Here is a 15,796-nt window from a genome sequence, read left to right on the forward strand (position 1 = left end):
TGAATGACTGAGTGGGTGGAGTGAGGGAATGAGTGGAGGGAGATGGTGATGGAATCCTGACAGTTCAACTGCCTCTGGATGGTGAAAGGTCCAATGAATCGAGAACTCAGCTTACGGCAAGGCAGGCGGAGGCGAATGTCACTCGTTGATTACCACACCTTCTGACCAGGTTGATATTGGGGTGTATCGGCTCGTAGACGATCAGCTTGGTCCTTGTGCCTCCGCACTGCCTGTTGTAGATGCACATGAGCTGAGTCCCATACCCCCTCGCTCTGATGGAACCAAAAGTCGACAGCTGGAACCTCCGAGGGCTCACCCGACCAAGGGAAGAGAGGTGGCTGGTATCCAAGGAAGCACTGAAAGGGGGTGAGCCCGGTGGTACGCTGAGTGAGGGAATTTTGGGCGTATTCCGCCCAGGGGAGGTATCGGTTCCAGCTGTCTTGGTACTGGTGGCAATACGTTCTCAGGTAACGTCCAATCTCCTGAATCTTCCGCTCAGTCTGGCCTTTAGTCTGCGGATGATATCCTGATGAAAGGCTGACAGTGACCCCGAGGAGCTTGAAGAAGGCGTGCCACACCCGGGAGATGAATTGGGGTCCCCTGTCCGAAACGATGTCTTCTGGAATGCCGAAATTTCTGAATACGTGATGAAACAACGCTTCAGCTGTTTCTAAAGCCGTGGGTATACCAGGTAAAGGTATCAGCTTGCAGCCTTTGGAAAATCTTTTCCACAACGACGAGCACACAGGTAAATCCACCGGATCTAGGAAGGTCAGTCATGAAGTCCACTTCGATGTGTGACCAAGGTCGTCTGGGTATGGGTAGTGGCACAAGTGTACCCTCAGGTAGTTTAATGGGCATGTTGGAGATGGTGCAGACTGAGCAGCCGCGGACGAATCTGGCGACATCTTCGGAGATGGACGGCCACCAGTACCGCTGACGAAGGAGCGAGAGGGTACGCTTGCTACCTGGATGTCCAGAGCCCGGAACTGTGTGAGCAGAGTCCAGAAGGGGAGTACGAAGATGTTGAGGTACAAAAGTACGCCCTTCTGGACCTCCCGGCGGAGCAGGATGGCGAGAATTTTCCTGAGAGATTTGCTGGTCGATGTCCAAGAGAATGGGACTGAGGATTAAGGCTGGAGGGAGGATGGTTTCAGTACTGAGGTCCTCTGAAGATGAATGATGGAGTCTGGAGAGAGCGTCTGCCTTGCAATTCTTACTTCCTGGACGGTAAGTAACAACAAAGTTACATCGAGTGAAAAAGAGTGCCCAGCGGGCCTGGCGAGGATTCAATCTTCTTGCCTCACGAAGATATTCCAAGTTGCGATGATCTGTAATTACTTCAAACTGGTGATTTGCTCCCTCCAGCCAATGTCTCCATTCTTCTAAAGCCAGTTTTATGGCTAGCAGTTCTCGGTTGCCGATGTCGTAGTTTTGCTCCGCCGGGGACAGCTTTTTGGAAAAGAAGGCACATGGATGGGAGGCTCACCCTGCCGCTATGACAGCACTGCTCCAACCCCTGTATCGACCTCAACGATGAAGGGAAGGTCAGGATTGGGATGGATGAGGATTAGAGGATGGATACCCGACCCGAGCCCGACGGGACCCGCCGGTACCCGACGGGCCGGGCCGGGTTCGGACAGATATTTAGAAATGATGTTCGGGTTCGGGTCGGGCTCGGTCACATCAGCGCGATAAGGCATTGAACATTTTAAATTTAAAACAGCTTATTATGTAGGTATCCGATGTGCCTGATGCTTTCACTTGATGCAAACGTTCGTTTTTGTGATTAAAATACATGTAAAATATTACCATAACATCCGTCTTCCTGTGTGCGGACATTTGTTTATGTAGCCGTGACAACGAAACACGTGCATAATGTGCGCGCGCCAGGTGTTAAGAGCGCTTGTTGCTCCGCGCGCTGATGCGCTTGTCCTGTTGACATTTCCGATTGCCTTCCTACAGTTGCTTAATAAAAGCGGGCTTTCCACACAAACAAACGTACAATTGTCATTAGTATGAGAAAAAAAATGGGATTTTAACTGCCGGTCTCGGGTCGGGCTCGAACATAAATATCTTTATGCCTGTCGGGCTCGGGTCGGGTTCGGTTACTGCTCTGTCGGACGCGGGCCGGGCTCGGACTGAAAAATTCGGCCCGATCCGCACTCTAATGAGGATTGGTGCTGTCGTGAAGACTTATTTGAGGCGATGGAAGGCTTGGATAGCGGTGGGAGGCAAGGACAGAGACTTGGGTCGATTCTTTAATGAAGATGTGAGAGGAGCACTGATGAGACTGTTGTTCTTGATGAATCTTCTGTAGAAATTTGCAAAACCAAGGAATCTTTGAAGTTCTTTAACAGATGTGGGTAATGGCCAGTCTTGGATTGTTTCCACCTTCCTCTGGTCCATCTGGATACCATGCTGATCAATTATGTAACCCAGTAACTGAACAGAGGTGATATGGAGCTCACTCTTCTCCAATTTCAGGTAAAGCTTGTGTTCTCTCAGTTTCTCTAGTACTTGAATGACATGACGATGGTGTTCAGCAATTGAGGATGAATAAATAAGGATATTGTCAATGTAGACAATCACAAAGCGGTTGAGGTACTCACAGAACACTTCGTTCATGTACCCCTGGAAGACCGCTGGAGCGTTTGAATAACCTGATATTCATAATGGCCAGATGGGGTGACGAACGCTGTCTTCCACTCATCTCCATGCCGTATATGGATCAAGTTGTATGCACTCCGAAGGTCTAGTTTAGAAAATATGCAAGCCCCACGCACCTGCTCCAAGGCAGCTGGGACCAGAGGAAGGGGATAACTGTATTTGACGGTTTGAGAGTTGAGATGACGATAATCGATGCAGGGCCTCAAGCCTCCGTCCTTCTTACCCACAAAGAAGAAACTTGAAGCGGCAGGGGAGGTCGATGTGCGGATGAACTGTTGTTGTAAAGCCTCCTCCACATACTCCTCCACATCTGCTCTGGGATGGACAGTGGATAAATACGACCTTTAGGTAGAGTGGCTCCAGGTAGCAAGTCGATTGCGCAGTTCCATGGCCGATGAGGTGGTAGTTTTGTAGCCAGTTTCTTGCTGAACACATCCTGGTACGCCTGGTACTCCACTGGAATCACTACTTGAAATTGTACTTCAGGGCTCTCAACTTAGGTGGAACAAACAGGAACTGTGGACCCACTGTAACACATCAGAACGCATGGAGTTAGGCACAAGAAAGCAATCCGGAGGACTGTTACCTGGGTCGGGGTGTTGTTGGGCCCTCATAACCACTATTTTGATCTGATGCTAGCACTTTGGAGCTGGGTAGGATTGGTTTGGGTTTGCCCTCCACTTCTGGTGGATCAAACTGCCTTGAGAGGGCATCATGCTTTTAGTTTCTGGACAGTATGAGAGGGTAAAGTCAGAGCGGTTAAAGAAGAGGGCCCAACGAGCCTAACGTGAGTTCAATCTCTTGGCCTCCCGGATATAGGTGAGGTTTCTGTGGTCCGTCCAGATAAGGAATGTGTGTTTGGCACCCTCCAGCCACTGTCTCCACTCTTCAAGTGCCAACTTCCCGCCAACAGCTTCCGGTTACCAATGTTGTAATTCCTCTCCGCTGGGGAAAGTCGACGTGAGAAGAATGCACAAGGATGAAGTTTGTGGTCATTCTTTGCTCTCAAGACTGCTCCTACTCCGACGTCCGAAGCATCCACCTCCACTACAAAGGGCAACTCGGGATCTGGAAAAGTCAAAATTGATGCGGAAGAGAAGAGCTGCTTGAGTCGGTCGAATGACTGATCAGCACTTTCGGTCCACTTAAATGGGCTTGATGTCTTCTTGGTAAGAGAGGTCAGGGGTTCTGCAATAGCACTGAAGTTCCTAATGAACCTTCTATAAAAAATGGCAAATCCCAGAAAATATCGGACCTCTTTGACGGAGCCTGGTTGGGGCCAGTTCAGAACCGCCTGAATCTTGCCAGGATCCATCTGATCATTGAAAAGAGACAGTGGGGACATGAAATTCACTCTTCTCTAGTTTGACAAATAGTCCATTCCTCAGTAGTTGAGATAGGACGAGTCGGACATGTTGGACATGCTCTTGATAACAACGAGAGAAGATGAGAATGTCATCAAGATAAACAAATACAAACTTGTTTAGCATATCACGTACCACATCATTAATAAGTGCCTGAAAAATGGCTGGAGCATTAACTAGCCCAAAGGGCATGATCTGATACTCATAGTGGCCATTTGGAGTGTTAAAAGCCATCTTCCACTTCTCATCTCCTTCTCGTATCCTAACAAGGTGGTAGGCATTTCGAAGGTCTAACTTTGTGAAAATGGTCGCCCCTTGTAAGAGTTTGAAGGCTGTGGTCATTAGTGGCAGTGGGTAGCGGTTCTTTACTGTGATGCAATTAAGACCCCGGTAATCACTGCAAGGCCGAAGACCGCCATCCTTCTTCCCCAAGAAAAAGAAGCCAGCCCCTGCCGGCAACGTAGATGGACTACTGAATCCTCTGTTTAGAGCATCATTGATATATTCCTCCATGGCAGTTCTTTCTGGGGCAGAGAGTCTCCCTCGAGGAGGGCAGGTTCCCGAAAGCAGATCTATTGCACAGTCATACGCCCTATGGGCAGTGTTGGGGAAGTTACTTTTAAAAAGTAGTGTTTGCTCGTTACTCGTTACTTCTTAAAAAAAAAGTAATCCGTTACTTTACTTAGTTACCCCTTTTGTAAAGTAACTTTTTACGTTACTCGTTACTTTTATGTTGCTTGAGTTTGGGCAGAACCCAATATATGTTCCTAAATGTGTATAGGCCTACATAAAGTTCTACTATGAACTCTACCTATTGATAAACTAGAAAAAAAAAATAGAAAAAGAGAGATTTTGAGATGGAAAAAAATATATTTTTATTAAAATAACATTTAAAAAACCTGTATAAAGTGAACACCAAATAACAATATTAACTATTGAGCGGTGGTGACGCGTTCATGAAAAATGTCACAAAGAACCGGCAAAAGTAATGATTATGAATATGTCAAATATAGCTGTTACGAAACTGCTCCATGTATAATTTGTGCTGCTGGATTCATCGATGGGTCTGGGTCTTACTCAGCTGCTGGATCTCTGTTGGCAAAGTTTTCTGTTACGAAACTGCTCCGAGACTAGAAGGTGAGATCCAATTGCAGCTTTATTAGGGTTAATCCAGACACGTAATCCAAGAAACAGGCGATGGTCGAAACACAGGTAAGCAGTCCAAACAAACAAACACACAAGGCTGGGGATAAGGCAAACGGGTAATCCAGAGGCAGGCAGAGAATCCAAGAAACCGAAATACAGGGAACCAAAGAAACGCTCAGGAGTGCAGTGTAACAACATACAGAACTTTGCAGTGAGTGATGGGGTGAACTAGGCTTATATGGGGTGAACTAAACAAGAAGATGAAATACAGGTGAATGTGATAACGAGTGCTGATGAGTCCAGGCAGAGAATGATGGGAGATAATCTGTGAGTGAACATGAAAGTCTGGTGTGGAGTGCCCTCTGGTGGCTCTCAAAGGCACTCCAGCTGGTGACCATTACAATAGCAAGGAGACATTTTATTGTTTATTAATAAACAAGCGTTTTCTGTCAGTATCGGCTGCAAAGATGAAGTTGACGCTGACTCGCGATCTTCGCAGTAGTAAATGCGCCAGAGAGAATAGTGGCCATTTCATGATGAACAATTTCATATGGATTACATAAGCAGAGAGTCTGTTTTCTTTTGTTTTGAAGTTTTGTTTAAAAGTACACATTTCAAGCTTTCTATATATCTCTCAGGTATTCGAGGCAAAGCTTATACGCTGAGTTTGGGTTCATTTATGAGATGAGCTCCAGTTCGCGCACACCGGCATGGAGCTCCTGAGAAGTCCAGATTATATTGCCTGTTATATTTACTTGTTTATTAAATCCAGGCAATTGGTTGATGAAACATTGATTAAAATTAAGATACAATTAATACAAAACGAAACTCACTTTAAAGAAAGGCTTTCTACAAAAAACAAACTTAATGGAGTGGTCAAAATAATTTCTGCCCACTCCATTTGTCTCCCGATTGCGCATCTTATGATCTTACTCATGCTTTTCACTTTTCATATACAGTAACCAACATAGATGAAAAAAAAAAATGATTTAAACAAATATTAAACTAAATCGTTTTCTTTAATGACTAGGCTACAAAACGTAAGCCTATTAGACTTCAGTACAAATAAATGTAACGTCGGAGCGGGATTTAAGCTGGTGGCTTGGGAGCAATGGGCGGCAGCTTGGAGGTGGTTGGTCGTGAATCAGTAGGTGTCTTCAGCAACTCGGAAAAATAACAGAGAGAGAGACCTGAAATCCCACAATTAGTGCCCCAAGCAGTTACTACCCTAGCAGTCCAATCTATTTGTGGATTGTGAAGGGATAACCATGGGAAGCCAATAATTAAAGGGAACTCTGGTGAATGGATCAAGAAAAACTGTTTCTTCTCATTTTGACAACCAATTTGGAGATGAAGGGGTGTAGGGCACTGGCTTACCTGACCAGATCCCAGGGGTCTCCCATCCAATGCGGTTATGGTCAGGGGTTCTTGAAGAGAGAGATGGACTAAACTCTCAGGTGTCTGGCCAAAGTAAAGTCCATAAAATTTCCAGCAGCCCCTGAATCAAGGAAGGCCATAAGCTTGTGATGCTGGTTACCCCAATGCAGTGAAACGTCGAGTGAAACCCTAGAAGCTGCTGGTTGGGGAAAGGTGATTACTATCGTCCCAGCCCCCCTCTTCTTGGACGGGAGTTGTCTTTTCCCATAAACTCGGGACAGTTAGACCTGAAGTGGTCTGGCTTTCCACAGTACAAGCAGCATTTCTCCCTCATGCGTCGTTGTCCACCTTGACGCCAATGTCAATAAGGGATTCAAGGTCAGGAGCCGGGTCTCGAAAGGCCAGTTAGTTTTTCAGTTCAGGGGACAGGGCACGGTGAACCGTTGCTCTCAGGGCTTGATCCCAACCGCTCTCTTAGGCTAATGTGAGGAACTCTATTGCAAACTCTGCCACACTCCTTGTCCCTTGAGATATCTGAAGCAGCCTGTGGTCAACCTCTTCGGTAGAGTGATGGAAGACCCTCCTCATTTCCGCAACAAACAGGTCACAACTGTCAGTAAGCAGGGAATGTTGTTCCTACAAAGCTGTAGCCCAGTCCAGCGCCTTTCCGGTGAGGAGAGTGATGATATATGCCACTTGGTTGCTCTCTGTGGGAAAGCTGTTAGGTTGTAATCCGAATGCCAGAGTACACTGAGTAATAAAGCCTCGACAAACCTTCTAGGATTTTCGTCATACCTCTCTGGTGCTGGCAGTCTCGGCTCAGGTAGAAGGCCAGTCAATGGAGGTGTGTGTCTGTCAGCTGGCACAGATTGTGTGGTTACAACTGGAGAGGCTTGAGATGCAGTCTGCTCACTTAAGCTTTGTAGGATCTCAGATAAGATCTACTCATGTCTGTGAAATGGTGGAAACTTGGCCAGACAGTGCAGCTAGAATACAATCAACATTGGAGGTAGGTGTGGCATCTTCTGCTGAGTCCACTTCCATGGTTCAGTCTTGTATTGTGGATGACAAACAGCAGATGGACCCAAGGGCAGAAGAATAACTTGCAGACTTAGATGAATGAACAAAAGGTGTCTTTACTGAAGAGTCCAAGATTAAAAGTACAACAAAAACGAAGCCGAGTTCCCAGAGAAAAAAAAAATCAAAGAAACAAAAGGTGAGCAAAAGGCAAATCCAAAAATACAACAGACTTAGCTTTCTTGGCAAGGAAAATACAAGCATAGTAGGCTCAAGACTGAACACAACTGAAAGAAAAAGGCATGCTTAAATATGCCAACACAAGCAAGCTACTGAACCCCACAGGTGGGAGAAATCAAATACTAATGAGTGGCAAGAATGAATTTTATAGGAGCTGGGGCCACCTAGTGGCTGGGAGCATCATTGCAGCTCAGCGTCAACTAGAGGCAGGGAGAGTCATTACAAGCTGGAGCCTTACAATTCTAGAGCTGCTGTAAAGCCAAAACAGTCTCTGTTGCTGTGATTTCCCGTTGTCACCGTGGAGCTTCTTTGAGGCAGTCTGTATTGTTAAAAGCGCTAAATAAATGAAGGTGCCTTGACTTGACTATTTACACAGTACATTGTGCTGATTTTATGGACTTTTCTTAGAGTGTATTATTAAAGCTAGACTGTGTAGGAATTACTCCCATCTAGCGGTGAAATTGTAGGCTATATGACTACCAACTGAATATTACTTTCAAGCCTCTCCCATTCCAATGGCGCTTTAACTCCTACGGTGGCCGTATTATTTAAAATCTGCTGGCAGTCGCGAGTAATCTCCCCCTTGCGTTCGTCACGGTGCCACTGAGTGTAAAAATGTGAAGGGTGAAGCTTGAATTTCCATGTATGTCCTTCTTTGGCTAATGAATTTTCAGGATGGAGGCGCAACAATAAACTTAAAAAAATACACAGTGTAGCTTTAAGGAAAACGTTTGTTTTTGTTTAACATTTCATTTTTCTTGTTTCGGTTTTGAAACAGTTGACAGCCATTTAAAAAAAAAATCAGAATGTGTATTCTGACAAAAATATATATTTTTTTCAAGAAACAAAACAAAGAAGGTATTGTTATAGTAAATGTTTTAGCAGCAGATTCAATTTGGAGGGCTCTTAAAAGCATGAAATTGACTTGTTTTCCCCCCGTCTGCTGCATTTGACGAGTGATCTGTCACATGACAAATGAACCCGAAACAAACATGGCAGCCTCCAGGTCACGTACCCCTGAATGGTCCGTTAACAACAAAGCATCTGCCTTTGAGATGAATAAAAATTTTAAGGGAAAGCGGATGACAGGTTGTGGCTAATCATTATGCAATCAGTGATGAATCAGTGATTATACATTTCACAGTTAAGTATTTATTAGATATCAAGTACTATATTTACCCTGCAGATGTTTCATACTGAGAAAATACTGTGTATCTTCACCTTCATTTTTTCCTTGGATTATAGGCACTGTTTTTCATAAACACGTTTTTGCTATAGCCTACTGGTTGTAAATCTCTTCACGCCCTGAAAAAAAATCAATAATAGAAGTGGTCTAAATATTGAAATAAAATTATACATAATAACTTCTGTGGAAGTCTCTGGACCAAAAAAAAAAGTTTGTCCAACAGGATGTCCTACCTGCCTATCAACCTGTCTTTCCATAACTCCATGCATCTTGCTCGTGCAGACATCACCTACATCAGCTGTATCAGATGTAAAAACGAAATCTTACATTACAATACGTGTATTGTGATTGTCAAAACATTTAGTAACTAAACAGAATTGTATTAAGTTTAGTGACAACATGTTACAATGTTTACATGGTACAGGCTACTTTTTTTATTGTTGCTTGACATAAATGTCAAAATTCAAATCTTGTGATTTGATTCCGATCTTGATTCAATATTGATTAATTTGGATAAATATTAGGTACAGAAGATACATGTACATTTTTCTCAAGAAAAAAAAACATCTCACCTAATGCTGTAAACATACAGAGACATACGTCAGAGATTTTTAAAGGTTAAAGATAACTCAAATTAAATATAATGAATTTTTTATTATAATAACAACATTATAATATTTTAATTATATGAATAAATATATAATAAATATGCACATATTTAGCAAAATCCCCTCTTTAGCTAATTTTTCTAGCCAACTAACGTGCTATGGTCATTAAATGGCTTTCCTGGGGTAAATGTAACGTTACGTGATATTGTTCGATCTCCAGTTGTTTTATTTTTTCTCTGCGTGAGAAAATTGATGTGTGGCTTGAGAGCATGTGAAAATCAAGCGTTAGTCAAGCTCGCAAAAAGTGCGATGTCTCGAGAACGCACTCCCTGAAATAGGTCCGAAGATGCAAACGATTATCCGTTTTCTCTGCGCAGACCTCAGAAACGCAAACCCGCGAAAACGCAGACATGCGTATCACGCGTTTGGTATGCGCGTTTGAATATATATGTGCGCAGGCGTGTAGTCCTTCACAAATCAACCCTCAATAAACTACTTGTTAGGCCTTAATAATTTATAATTCTGAATTTTTTATTAGGCATGCGAACTGGAATTTTCCCGACAACGTTTTATCTGTATGGAGGTAAAGGGAGGGAGGCGTTCACAGGGGAGAGACTAGTTGACACTTCAGGACTGCGTTGTCGTCGTCAGATCAGATCAGATCAGATCTGGATACGGCCTGGATAAACCTCGGGATAAAAAGAGAGACTAATATTAGCGTAGATGCCATCCTTCTTATGATGTACCAAGTACATCAGAATTTATCGTAAGTGTTCACAGTCTTGGCTGAACTAATCTATGCAGCCTAACATTGAATTATAGAAGTCTATATTGTGTTATGTGTATGCTACTATAGGTCAAAGATATGTGCTTTTAGGCATGATTTGAACTGACAGAGTGTGTCTGCTTCCCGGACAATGTTAGGAAGATTGTTCCAAAGTTTTGGTGCTAAATAGGAAAAGGATCTACCGCCAGCAGTTGATTTTGATATTCTAGGAATTTTCAACTGGCCGGAATTTTGAGATCGCAATAGACGTAAAGGACTATAATGCGTTAAGAGCTCGCTCAAGTACTGGGGAGCAAAACCATTTAGTGCTTTGTAAGTAATCAGCAACTTTTTAAAATGTAATTGTTTAATTAAACGTTGTTTAATAGGGAGCCAATGCAGTGTTGACAGAACCGGGGCTAATATGGTCATACTTCCTAGTTCTGGTAAGAACTCGAGCTGCTGCGTTTTGAACTAGCTGCAGTTTGTTTATTAAGCGTGCAGGGCAACCACCCAGTTAAGCATTATAATAATCTAGCCTTGATGTCATGAACGCGTGAAATAATTGTTATTGAGAGTTAATTGTTATTATCTCATATGCTCTCATTTTTCATTGAGAGCATATGACATAATTAAATTTTTTGCGGTTTTACAGATACTAGACACGTGACTTTCAAATGAAAGATTGGTATCAAAGAGCACACCCAGGTTCCTAACCGACGACAAGAGCAGACATCAAGTGTTAGACAGTTTTTAGTTTTTTCACTTTTGTCCAATAATTATAACAGAATTAGTAGTAGGAAATTGCTAGTCATCCAGTTTTTTATATCTGCTATGCATTCCGTTAATTTTGTGAATTGATAAGTTTCATCAGCGCGTGAAGAAATATAGAGCTGAGTATCATCAGCATAACAGTAAAAACAAATGTCATGCTTCCTAATGATATCTCCCAATGGTAGCATGTACAGAGTGAACAGCAACGGTCTAGTACTGAGCCTTGTGGTACACCATACTGAACTTTTGATCGATAAGACATCTCTTCATTTACTGCTACAAACTGATAACGGTCAGATAAGTATGATTTAAACCATGCTAGTGCAATTCCACTAATGCAACATACTGTCATTTCCGAGTCTATTTAAAAGGATGCTGTGGTTGATAGTGTCAAATGCAGCACTAAGATCCAGTAACACTAATAGAGAGAAACAACCACGATCGGATGATAAGAGCAAATAATTTGTGACTCTAATGAGAGCTGTCTCAGTACTATGGTAAAGTCTAAATCCTGATTGAAAATCCTTGCAGATATAATTTCTTTCTAAATAGGAACATAGTTGTGAAGATACTGCCGTTTCTAGTATCTTTGACAGAAAAGGTAGATTCAAGATCAGGCTGTAATTGTCTAATTCTGTAGGGTCAAGTTTTTTTTTTTTTAACAAGCGGTTTAATCATAGCCAACTTAAACGTTTTTGGTACGTATCCTAATGACAAAGATTACCTCTGAAAGCATCTCTTTCAGTAGCTTAGTCGGTATAGAGTCTAACATACATTTAGAAAATTCTTCCTCTCCTATAGTAATGAATGAATAAAATTTTTCGTCAAGATCGACATATTGTGACGTCATGTTTCTACCGTAGCCGACAGCGAACAAACAGCGCTACAGAGCGCGTTTCGTCACTAACTTGAATGAAAAGCAGCAGAAAAAGACGCCGCAGAATTCCGTGAAAATTAATGCCACAGATATTGAATAGAAAAATAAGGGAGAAATGAAGGGTCAACATCGGTGTGGCTTTTCACCGATGGAAGGGTCTTATGAGGGAAAAAGGCTTTCAAAGCAACGCCGAAGTTGCCTTTTTTCTGCTGGATATAAGGTATTCCAACTTTAACAATGCAAATGAAAACTGTTCATAATGTTAGCATTACCTCCTAGAAGCTAGCCATAGACACCGTGAGAAGTGACTTTTCCCTCGTCAGTGGTGTAAAATATGTAGTTATATTGTTTCATGTAACTTCTTCTCCCTTGCTATGTGGGGATAAATGTGCTGGTTACGTTCGTGAGACAATCAGCTAATTAGTACTATTGACCGTAAAACACTAACGTTAGCCTACAGCATAACAGCTCATATTAGCCAGCAAAACTTTTAATAATAATAATAATAATTCATTACATTTATATAGCGCTTTTCTCGACACTCAAAGCGCTTTACATAGAAGTGGGGAATCTCCTCAACCACCACCAATATCTCGAAATATCTCTCAATATCTCTATATTTTACTAATCTTCTCCCTCACCGTGTTGTGGGTTTGCTATGTGGGGAGAAATGTGCTGGTTATGTTGGCCACCGTAGCTTCTCCTTCGAGTTTGAAAAGGGAGGGATAGGCCGTAAGTGCAATTCGCAAACCTCACCACTAGATGCCGCTAAAAATCACACACTGCACCTTTAACACATCACAATTTATTAGAAGAGCAGTTCATTTCATTCAGTGCATTTGTGAGTAAAGATGTGAGATATTTTATCTTGTTGAAATTATTTAATTTATTGATTTATTTTCAATCTTCGTTGAACATATCTCTAATATGATTACTACAAAACAACAACCATAGACAACGTTTAAAATGGAGGAAAAGGAAGCAAAATGACAAAATAAACATTCTTATAATCATGTAAATACAATGTACGATTTCAACTGAACTGCATCAACACACATAGTTAACAGACATACAAAGACAAAACATTTCATTTTACAACAAATTAAATGATTAGAACAATATGTATGGAGCTTTAATTCTTCAGCTTAAGGACTGCATTGCTAATGTCCTCAGTTCTCCGCCCACGTACAGAATTTGAGTTTACTATAAATTACAAATGTAACCGTAATTATCTCAAAAGAACAAAAAGAAAAGGCAATACTTGTAATGATGATAGAATATAATTATGAAGTTTGCTTTGTATAAGTAATGATTGTAGTCCTGTTAGTTCAATAGAAACATTATACATCAAACTCACAAGATGTTGATTCTAAAAAAAAAAGAATCTTACAGGTTCCTATTCTTACAGCATTTCTTTTGTAAACATCAGAACATGGCAGAAACTGCCCCCACCCCCCAAACACAATGCAGTTTTCGTGTTAAATTGAGCAGGTTCAATGAACATTAGTTAATTTTTCGGTTGTATGTATCTTTTAGAGAACATACATGAACACTTTTTGCACAGGCTCATTCACACACTTCCTCTCTATCACACGAAAGCTAATAATTTAAGCTCAACATGTGTGAGAACCTTGTCATATGATTTATTGAAAAGCCATTGTGAAATTGTGGAATCTCTCTGCTGTATGCCGTTGATAAGCAAGCCAGATTCAATCAGAAAAACTGAATGCATCCAAAAGCTCAATAAACAATCACCTTCGTCCTTTGATCTCTTCAGACTACATCAACTTTTCAATCATTTTGAACCTTTGTATTGGGACCCTATTGCTGTAAAAAAAAAAATCCAGATTTTCTTTTGTGAATCCCATTTTCAGTATGTATCCACCTTGAAATGTCACAGTGAGATTTCTATATGAAACTATAATCAAGGCTTATTTCAAGATCAAGTATGAACTGTCTTGTGCAGTATATCATTCTGATATATAATAGACTGAAGACTTTTCCATTATTAAAGGTGCATCAACGGTTACCCATAATTACGGTCTCTTTTTCTACAGCATTCAAATAGGGAACGCATTTTGCTGACTGAGAAAAACATTGTTTGAGCTTTTAAGTGGGATTTATGTAAACATATTACACAATTACATTTACAAAACATTTTGTAGGAGTATTTGTAAAATGAAGCTTCTCTTTGCTGCCACACAGATATATGTTTTGCATTTGTTTACTTCATTATTGCTTATGTAATGACTTGCTGTTCACTTACAGTGGAAGCGCAAACCTGAGAGCTCCCGTGGTGCAAAGGTGATAGAGTGATTAAAAAGGAGAAAGAAATGAGGAGAAAGATAATTTGTTGTGCAGTAACTTTCAAAAGCATTATAACAACACATTTACCACAGTACATTAGCTACACTCACATTCCTCATAATGAGCTGGTCCAAAATAATGGCTGGTTTTGAATCTTCAATTATTGTTGATTATTATATATACATCTGAATATCTTATGTGTTCATGATTAATCAAACTTTATTGCTTTTGGCAAGATCTGCAGCATGATGTTATCATGACGACACTGTGCTTAATGTGCATCTACTAGAATAGTTGCTGGTATTAATATTTCAGACATTTTAAAATTGATTTTACGCTCCACTAACATGACATTAATATGAAACTGCTGTTCCTCTTCAAACTTACAACTTGCAGTGTTTGCACACACGCACGCACGCACGCACGCACGCACGCACGCACGCACGCACGCACGCACGCACGCACGCACGCACGCACGCACACACACACACACACACACACACACACACACACACACACACACACACACACACACACAAACACACACACACACACACACACACAAATTCAGTCATGTTATTGTCATCTGGATTTATAATGAATCGTGTTCATTTTAATATGTTATTAATTGACTTTAAAACTAATAATAAAACTGGAATGATCTGTCTGTAATGTCGGTGTCATGTGTCCTCCTTTCCTCAAGGCTGTAAGTAAATTCAGTGTCCTCAGTGTATTAACAGAGCGATAACTGAATACCAAAAAGTGAATCATAAAAGGCATCTGTGGTTTCTGGTTACAGGCTATAAATGCTTCATCTTTATGCCTCTATTTTGAAAAATTATTCTGACTGAAAGCTCAGGAGAGTTTTACACCACGTTAGAATCATCAGCAATCACAATACCACCAATCCACCAAATTACAAGATCAGTCAAAAAATGAATTCTAGAAAAGCAACCTTTAACCTCGGTGTAGCTTTTACATTTTATTCGGTTATTTCCAGAATGAGGTCATCCCCTTCCAGGCTGCTGTCGGCATTGACATGCACCTTGGATATTATGCCTGAGATTGGCGAGTTGACGACGGTTTCCATCTTCATGGCGCTGAGTACGCAGAGAGGCTGACCTTTCTCCACCTTCTGGCCTGGCTTCACCTTTACTTCCACCACTTTACCGGGCATGGGAGCTCCAACCTGTCCCCGCACGTCTTTCAAGGCTTTAGGGTGAAAGTGCATCTCCTGGCGAAGCAGAAAACAGAATGAGACGATTACAGGAGAGACCAGAGGCAATGAAATATTTGACACATTTTCCCTCACAACTATTTCCAAACTGCCAGTCATCTTCTGCTGTGAGAAACATGATTAAACGGACTGTTAAAATTTTTACAATAAGAAATATCATAATGAATTTGTGCACACCTCAAACATATAATGTTTCTGCTTTAAATTGACTACTATTTTTAATAGAC

General features: G+C 41.6%; 1 protein-coding gene across 3 annotated transcripts in view; it reads right to left on the reverse strand.

Annotated features, from left to right (window-relative positions):
* Positions 1-12,834: 12,834 nt before the first annotated feature.
* pcxb (pyruvate carboxylase b) overlaps positions 12,835-15,796 on the reverse strand; it is a 237,790-nt gene continuing 234,828 nt past the window's right edge. For all 3 annotated transcript variants that reach the window (XM_079588533.1, XM_079588534.1, XM_079588535.1), the window contains exon 21: positions 12,835-15,566. In XM_079588533.1, coding sequence (XP_079444659.1) covers positions 15,315-15,566 — 252 coding nt within the window. In that variant the 3' untranslated portion in view covers positions 12,835-15,314. The remainder of the gene's footprint in view (positions 15,567-15,796) is intronic.

This window comes from Phoxinus phoxinus (genome assembly GCF_949152265.1).
Source record: "Phoxinus phoxinus genome assembly, chromosome: 2".
Taxonomy (NCBI): Eukaryota; Metazoa; Chordata; class Actinopteri; order Cypriniformes; family Leuciscidae; genus Phoxinus; species Phoxinus phoxinus.